The sequence below is a fragment of the Chaetodon auriga genome, chromosome 17 (assembly GCF_051107435.1).
Source record: "Chaetodon auriga isolate fChaAug3 chromosome 17, fChaAug3.hap1, whole genome shotgun sequence".
Taxonomy (NCBI): domain Eukaryota; kingdom Metazoa; phylum Chordata; class Actinopteri; order Chaetodontiformes; family Chaetodontidae; genus Chaetodon; species Chaetodon auriga.
Window position 1 is genome coordinate 1,408,525 of NC_135090.1, and position 9,194 is coordinate 1,417,718.

At 39.7% G+C, this 9,194-nt stretch overlaps 1 protein-coding gene across 2 annotated transcripts in view; it reads left to right on the forward strand.

The window, feature by feature from the left end:
* vars2 (valyl-tRNA synthetase 2, mitochondrial) overlaps positions 1 to 7,743 on the forward strand; it is a 36,013-nt gene extending 28,270 nt beyond the window's left edge. For both annotated transcript variants that reach the window (XM_076754382.1, XM_076754383.1), the window contains 7 exons: positions 65 to 195; positions 1,842 to 1,994; positions 2,319 to 2,567; positions 3,506 to 3,617; positions 3,792 to 3,994; positions 4,639 to 4,788; positions 6,854 to 7,743. In XM_076754382.1, coding sequence (XP_076610497.1) covers positions 65 to 195; positions 1,842 to 1,994; positions 2,319 to 2,567; positions 3,506 to 3,617; positions 3,792 to 3,994; positions 4,639 to 4,788; positions 6,854 to 6,931 — 1,076 coding nt within the window. In that variant the 3' untranslated portion in view covers positions 6,932 to 7,743. The remainder of the gene's footprint in view (positions 1 to 64; positions 196 to 1,841; positions 1,995 to 2,318; positions 2,568 to 3,505; positions 3,618 to 3,791; positions 3,995 to 4,638; positions 4,789 to 6,853) is intronic.
* Positions 7,744 to 9,194: the final 1,451 nt, after the last annotated feature.

Here is a 9,194-nt window from a genome sequence, read left to right on the forward strand (position 1 = left end):
AAAGTCTGTTTTCCTTCGCATTCTGTCATTGTCTGACTCTTTTTTTTCTCTCTATCTTTATCAGGAGAAGACATCAGTCTGTCCACCTCTCAGGTCCTGAGCTGCAGAAACTTCTGTAATAAAATGTGGCAGACATTGAGATTCACACAGGGAGTGCTTCGTGGAAACACAACACCAGTGAGAACACTGGAAGAGGTACAGCAAAGAAAACGCCCATTGAACTGCATTTTTCTTATCATTTTTATCCCTAGTTGGACCGTTGTATTGCTGTTGGAAAAAGCCCAAGCTTATCTTTATATTAACAAGACATGAGAACAACGATACAGAACAGATCTGCTTCACCACACAACAAATCAGTTATGGTGCAAAACAGGAAGACAGAGCTGTTCCTCTTGCTTTGAGAACAGCTTTGAGTGTCTGGCTACAACAAATGGTTGCAGAAGGATTGACTTAAATGTAAAAATGCTAACAAGAAATAAAGTTAACGATAGAATGATATACTATAGCTCAGACAAGCAAATAAGCCAGGCCAGCAGGGTGAAACAGATGTCTTAGCATGGAGTAAGTACCACAGTGACAGTATCACTGGCATATTTCAGAATCAGCGAAATCAATCGCGAAAGCAATTTTAGCTTCCAACTTGTAAATACTGTTCATGTCAACATCCAAGTAATAAATACTACAGGGAAATGTATGTTTCTTTAAAGCTCCAAAATATCTGACCTGGTGATTAATAATGGTAATTAATATTTGAATGTAGGAAAAAGTAAAAATAAATATGAACCCCTCATGTCAGACACAGTTTGTTTTTTCAGGTATGTTATGTGATATGTTGTCAATTCACAGCATATCTTGACTGACTATGGTGAGTTGTCTGGCAACACTCCCTTATGAGTGAAACGTAGCATAAGCTTGAGCTAGACTAATGGTTAACCTAGCTCAACATAATGACTGGAAGCAGGGAGGAACAGCTAGCCTGGCACTGTCTAAAGTTCAGAAATACACCTACCAATACCTCTAACGGTCTCTTAATTAAAATGAGTCTTGTTACAGTGAAGTCACCTGCACTGCTGCCAGTGACACTGCGCAGCAGTGCTGAACGAATGGATCAACTGTTGTTTGTCAAGAAATAGTTCCATTTTAGATGTGTTGATAGGAGTATTTTTGACTTTTGACAGAGCCTGGCTAGCTGTTTCCCCATGTTTCCAGTCTTGATACTACTAGGGCTACCACATCATGCTTCACACTTAACACAGAGACATTAGGTTAATATAAATCTCAACATCTCACACTCGTGTGAATTACTTTATTTCCCAAAATGTTGAACTATTCCTTCAAGAATGATAATAGAGAATGAAAAGATTCACCCATAAACATACAGTACATACTGTAATTTACCAGGTATAGCACGTACTGTAGTAACTTAGGTATCAGAAATAGTTACCCTTTCTGTGGTAACTTTGAATTTTTATGAATGATTATTTGAATACCTCGTTGACTTTCATATTTTATGCTCCCATAATTCATCACAATTGCAAAGCAGTAATTGATAAGACGTTACACGACTTTTAAGTGGCCTACTTGTGTTTTCAATTATGTGAAATTCAAACTGAACTCGTAAAAGAGGGCATTCTGTTCTCAACCAAGGACATTGACTGTTAGCCGTGAAAGACATCAAATCAGAGAAGTGACACAATGCAGGAAGCCTAGCTGAAGCTCTGCCATCTTTTTGTATAGGAATCTGTAAATGTTTGAAGCTAAAAGTGTTATGAAAGCTGTATTTAATGTACTAAGAATATAAACATCTTGCCTTTTACGTTTTTTCCTTCTCCAATTTTCAGACAACCCCTCTCAACAGCATGGATCAGTGGATCTGCTCCAGACTGTACAGCACCATAGTGCAGTGTGAGCAGGCCTTTGAAGCCTACGAGCTGCATGCTGTCACATCTGCCCTGTACTCTTTCTGGGTCCACAGCCTGTGTGATGTCTACCTGGTGAGGAGCATTACTTTCACATGACATTGTGGGTGCACTGTGATGTCATCAAAAAAAGGACAGATTAGACAACAGATAATAGCATTGTTCCTTTGTGTTAGCATTAATCTACTTACTGGTCAGTCTAAATAACAAGGGGGATTTTTTAAGTGATTTATTCATGGCAACAGGGAGGCTCAATGACAGGGTATCAAAGACTGATGTAAACAGATTAATCTCTGTAAAGCCCCAATGTTTGAGTTGAGCTGACAGTAGTAACCTCATTGTGGAAATGTAACCAGTGTTTGTTATCTCCTTCTCTGTCTGTGTGGGTACATCCTGTAGGAGTATTTAAAGCCTGTGCTGGTCCAGCAGGATGAGGGGGTAGTCCAGACTGACACAGAACACAGTGGCAGATCACGGCAGTTGGCCGGCAGTGTCCTCTATCACTGTGTGTCTACATCTCTGGCCCTCCTCTCCCCCTTTATGCCCTTCATCACTGAGGAGCTATGGCAGAGATTGCAGCCATTTAGACATGGAGATGCTGCCCATACCAGCCTGTGTTTACAGCTGTACCCCTGCTCCTCTCAACTGGTAGGACTACAACCATCAAACTTCCTCATTACAATATCAAGGGTTTTTAATGGAAATATTTACACTAGAGTTTAACCTTGTTCAAAAACAACATAAAACAGCAATGTTTTTCCTATAAAAAGGAACAACATTTTTGTCACTTACCTTTAGTGGAATATAGATGGTTTTAGTTTTATTTGTTTAAGTTTTCAGATATCTTCTGCCACCTGAATAAAATGAAGGTGAATGGAATTTAATTTGTTTGCTTTTGCTTTTTTTTCACTTCTCCATATACAAATATTTTATTTATTCATGGTTATCAAATAACAACAAAGTTGACTCGACCTGTACCCATAAGTGTCAAAGAATGTTCATAAACTCTGTAAATATTTCAGTTTAGCACAGTTGAATGCACCGCACAAGCACACCACATGCATAAGAAAAAGTTCACACATATCCAACAACCTTGAGAGAATACAGGTTTCAGCTAACAAGTGTCAATTACAAACACTGTCCAGTATACATTAAATTAGCTATATGCACATTTGTGAGATGAGTTCAGAAACACATTTATATTTACCTGAGCTGGCTTAATGCTGGCTAACAATTAAAACTGCCAGTGAAAACCTAAGCTGACACAAGCTTACTTGGGTTTAAGGATGAATTGGTAGTCAAAGGTCACTGTGACGACACAAAACACATTTTTGACCATAACAAGCATTCATCGCTCATTATGACAAAACTTCACACAAAAGATAAAGTGATGAAAATTTATATCCAAAAGGTCAAAGGTCAACTGTTGTTCTGCAAAAACACATTTCTGGCCATACCTCAGGAACAGAAGGGGAGTGTGTAAAGATACCTTTACTAAATGTGTTCAGTTATTGTTGGCTGAACTTTCAACTTTCCATGTGTTTTAGCTGATGTGTACTTTTTTTGTAACTTCTCCATCCTGTCAGGCACACTGGCATTTCCCTGAAGTGGAAAGAGATTTTTTGCTAGTTCGGGAAGTCATCCGAGTGGCCCGCTCACTACGAGCTCAGTGTGGCATGACCAAAGAGAAACCTGCCAGTAAGTCTTTTAACAGTTCAAAACAACCATTTCAAAAAAATGACACCTCACTGATTACTCCTACATATAAATCCAATAATGTTTTAGTGCAGAAAAGAAAATTGAAAAGACTTACTGATAAATTAACAACTATGTAGATTACTTAACATGCTGCTTGTATGATGTGTGTTTCAGTGTGGGCAGTGTGCTCACCCAGCCAGGCCCAAGTCCTCCTTCTCTTTGGGTCAGCTGTTTGGACTTTAAGCCGGATCTCCAACCTCCATATCTACTGTCCACATAAAGCAGACAACCTCCTCTCTGTCCACTCCACTCCTCCACCTAAAGGAAGCCTCATCGGTGTGGTGGACCACACATGTCAGTTACACCTTCATGTTCAGGTATGTCTGAACTCTCTTCTGCTGCAGTCCTTAAGGCTTAAGCGCTTCTCATAAGTACAACAGTGTGGACATTCACCGCTGCCTATGCTGCAAGTTATCAATTATTGGATGAAAAAAAACTACATTTTGATATTTTGATCAGTTCATCTTTTTAGATATGTATTCAACAAAAAAGTATTTTTCTTGGTTCAGGCTTCTTAATGTGGGGATTTTCAAGGTGCAGTAACAGAAAACAGGTCGCATTACAAAGTACGATCAAGCTATGTCCTGCATAAAGTGCAGGTGTGCCTGTGACTGGTGAAGCCCAAATTCACAGTTAATGATTAGATGAAATTGAAAATGTATTTCTACTTGCTTGATGTATGACAGTTAAAAATCCAATACATCATCCCTGCCAAAATTAAAATTAAGACAAAAACTGTACCACCAGTAGTAGAAATTAAATGTAAAGTTGACTCTGCATAGACTTTGCAATGTGTGACCTAAACTTCAAAATGAAAATGCCAACTGGAATGACATGTAATGTTGCCTTTTCATCCACAACAATATTTGTACAAGTTTGTCCCACAGTTTTAGGTCTTCATGGTGGTGATGAGGATGTTGATCATATCTAACACACTGTATTATATGATTTCCTCTTTCAGAGTGGAATGAACAGTAACAAACAGATCCTGCAGCTTTCCCAACGCAGAGACAAACTTGTTCCAAAGCTGGAGGAAATCCTCAGCAGAGTCCAATCTCCAGACTACCTGACCAAAGTTCCTTCCCATGTCAGGCAGCAGACTGACAAAAAGGTGAGCATTAGGCAGCAATGTGCAGAGCTGCTATGGTTTATTTGTAATGGTTTATCATTGGTCTGAATAAGTGAAAAAGTAAGTAGACCAAGCTTAGTAAATTGTCTAATGTGCCACAACTTGATCCACACAGATTTTTTTGTCTTCATCATGCACTTAAGTATTTTGCTACATTTTCAGCCACACTAGTGGCCTGGCTCTAGGGATGGCGATGTTGTTCTGCCTGTCAACCACTTTGGTCTTGACTGGAATACTGTATCTCAGTATCATCAGATGAATTGGCACAAAATCTTGTACAGACATTCATGGTTCCCAGAGGATGTCTTCTAATGGCTTCAGTGACCCCCCCTGACTTTTCTTAAGGAACCAAGGGAACCAGTCCCATCAACTTGTGGAGTGGGGCTGAGATGAAATGAGGGGTACTGGAGGAGAATCCAATGTGTTGTTTGCACATGATGTCACATCACTCTTTTGTTGTGGCGCGAACTGCAGATGGAGCGCCAGAAGCATTAGGAAGCATTATAATACAAACTCAAAATGCCTGTTTTGTATTGTTTGCAGTTGGTCAGATCAATCAAACCGAGAAACCGTGAGGAGCTTTTATTGAGTACCAAAAGTTGTTTATAACGGTAAAAGCAAGAAATTGGCTGAAAAAAGCTGGATAAATGGCATTAGTGGCGTTTCGCCGGACCTTTGCCAATGGTTATTCTAGCAAACAACAGTAACATAAATGTCAACATTCAGCACCACGGTGCTAAAAGTGTGTTCCTTGGTTAATCCACAGAAAAATAAAAGCTTGGCACCCTCGAAAAAACAAAACAACAGTCATCCCGGAGCACTTTGGTACAGAGGTCACCCAACCGCAAACAAAGTCTTTTGCCTCCATACTTTTGTCTGCTTTCATGTGTTTTCCAGAGACCAACGTCTGAATGAGCAGGTAGTTGTGATATCTACTGCCTCAATAGCAGCAAAACTTTCAGTTCGGGTCAAAAATCGCTCCTCTTCATAACATCCAACATATGTGCAGATTTTCTGTTTATACCTTTCTCTCGTAACTTCATCTAAACTTGCCCAGTAAGAACTTTCCTTCATCTTGTCCATTGCAGTTTCCACTTCCAGCCCTCCATCTGAATTTAACGACACATGACTGCAAACAACCTATTGTAGCTATGTAGCGGTATTTTGCAAGCTACGTTTCCCTATTTTCAAAACTGTGTCAGACATGTTTTATTTTCCGTTGCAAATGAAGAAATGGTGAACCTTCATGTGTTCCCAAATGATCTGAAATTTTGATAGCCAAACTGTAGCCTGCAGGAGCCTTTTCCACAAAACTTTGGGAATTTGGAAGTTGTCATTGATGATTATTTAAAAACATTACACATGCAATAATGCTCCATTATGGAACATCTTAAAACAATAACCATATGATTACATGTAGTAAAATTGATAAATGAACAAATACATTTTGTGATAACCTACACATTATTGTGAAATGTTATTTTTACATTCTTATGCTTTCATTTCATTCATTTTCATTCATCAAATTCATTTCATTTACAGCGCCACCATTTTATTTCCATCAAAGCAATTTTTATTTCAAAATTTCATTTTTCGGAAGTCCATGAAATGAATTCCAATGAAAATCTTACTATGAAATTAAGAATGGAAAAACATGACCACAACAACTTTTTAATTCAATTAGTTAGAAAAAATATTAATTAATAGCTCAGTTAAATTTAGTTTATTGTAATAATTAAGAATATGATTTTAGCATTTATGTATTGATATATGTGTATATATTTATATATATAATATACGTGTGTGTGTGTGTGTGTGTGTATGTATGTATATACATATATCAAATATTCAAAAAACAAATTATTATTATCGTGTAATTTATGTCTTTATGTCTGTTATTTATTCAGTAGTATCAGTAGTATTATTATACTATAGTTCTGTACAACATGGTTGTCTAACTGTATGATAATTACCTTCCAATTTGACAAGCCAGTGTGAAAATGATGTGATTGATATTTTTTAAACCTTCCTCCTCCTGTGTGTTCAGATGTCAGCCTGGCAGCAGGAACTGAAGACCATAGAGGACCAGCTGAGTGTCCTGCAAGAGACTCAAACAACAGAATAACTACCGCAAATGGGCATTACAGTGACCATGTGGGCTGCTGGACATCAGAACTGATGAATTTGATGGATTATTTATAGTGTTGTGTGAACTGGAGACACAGCTTGAATGAAGACAGCATTGCATAATATCGTCATTATGTTGTTTATATAATGCAGTATCTCACTGTCAGACTGTGATACTGTAGTACTGTACAGTATAATTAACCACTGACCTGCAGATGGACATGTGGCAGGCTACAGATATCCATTAAAAGGGACATAAATCTGTTTTGTTAATGCATAGATGTCATAATGGAACTTCTGCAGTTCACTGGCTGCCCTTGATCAAGTATCTGTGTCATGGCCTTTAAAGAATTGTGATCACAAAATGGCTTTTCCGTTAACAATCCTTCATATTGATCACTGTTTTTAAGATGAACGTGTCTTTTCCTTAACTTGATGAACAGTGTTTCATTTTTGGGGGTGTCAGAATTTTGATACCTGGAGGAATCAGGGTCCAACATATCAGATTGAATGTGCTGTAAATACAAGCCTAGTTATCAGTCAGGTGGGGACTACAAGTTGTATACTGGACTTGTCTGTGTGAACACAGGTAGCAAACATGGCACCAATGCATCAATGTTGGTAAAATAAAGAAAATAGAAAAGTCGTGTCAAATGAACAAATACTGAGGGATTGTGAGAGAAAGATGGTGTCCAGTGATGCACTGTACGTCAGTGGTGCTAGTCACAGGACATGCTGTTTAACACTGTACAACAAGGCGCTGGGTTGTCTTTGCATATTAAAATATAATTTTTCATTTGATGTATTACACCAACAGGTAGAGGTCTGTTATTATATTATAATGCAGATATAAATTTTAGTAAATTAGAATACGTTTGATCGACTAAGGGGGTGCTAATGAAAGCTGAGTTGCACGATGGTGAAGGATCCAGTAGTTCTGAAGCTTGTCACATGATTGTAACAGAGATTTCAGAAAAGAGGAATTAAAATGAATGAAAGCCCAGAAATGGCAAAACCCTATAGTGTTTGTACCAGAGAATTATTGTAGTTATTTTTTTTCTGATGAAATGGCTCAAATTGCCATGAGTGCAACACTGATGTGCAAGTGCTGGAGAAAGTTTTGGCCCTTTGGAAAACTTCCTGTGTGGTTCCAGTCCCAAAGACCGCACATCCCAGGGAGCCCAACCACTTCAAGCCGGTAGCCCTGAAATTCCCACCTGATGAAGACCTTGGAGAGGATAATACTGGACCACCTCTGTCACCTGGTGAGCAGCAAGCTGGACCCCCTACAGTTTGCATATAGACCAGGCATTGGTGTGGTCATCTACCTGCTCCATCAATTGCTTTCTCATCTGGATAACACTGGAAGCACGGTGAGGCTCATGTTTTTTGACTTTTGCTTTCAACACAATCCAACCATCACTTCTCAGGGAGAAGCTGGAAGGAGCTGGTGTGGACTGCCACCTGACTGCGTGGACCATCGACTAACTCATCAACAGACCACAGTGTGTGAGGCTTCGTGACTGTGTGTCCAATGTGGTAGTTTGCAGCATGGGGGCACCACAGGGGACAGTGCTCTCTCCTCTTCACCCTCTACACATTGGACTTCAGACACAACACCGACAGCTGCCACATCCAGAAGTTCTCTGATGATACAGTCATTGTTGGATGCGTATTACAAGGGTACAAAGTGGAATACAGGGAAGTCAGAACCAACTTTGTTGACTAGTGTGAACTGAACCATCTGCACATAGACACCAGCAAGACAAAGGTGATGGTGATTGATTTCCGAAGGAAGGTACCACAGACTACACTGGTGAACATCCAGGGCTTGGACATTGAGATCGTGGGGGAATACAAATACCTGGTTGTTCATCCCAACAGCAAACTGGATTGGACAAACAACTCAGATGTCCTGTACAGGAGGGGTCAAAGTTGTCTGCATCTGCTAAGATGACTGAGGTCCTTTGGATTACGTGGGGCACTGTCAAAAACATTTTATGACTCTGTGGTAGCATCTGCAGTTTTCTATGCAGTGGTCTGCTGGGGCTGTGGGAGCTCTGAGAGGGACAGGGAAAGACTTAAACTGGTCAGGAGGGCCGGCTCTGTCCTGGACTGCCCTCTGGACACCATCCAGGAGGTGGGCAAGAGGAGCATGTTAGCCAAGCTGACACTGATCATGGTCAACCCATCCCACCTCCTGCATGAGACAGTAGGGGGCTTAAGCAGCTCCTTCAGTGACAGACTGCTGCATCCAGTCT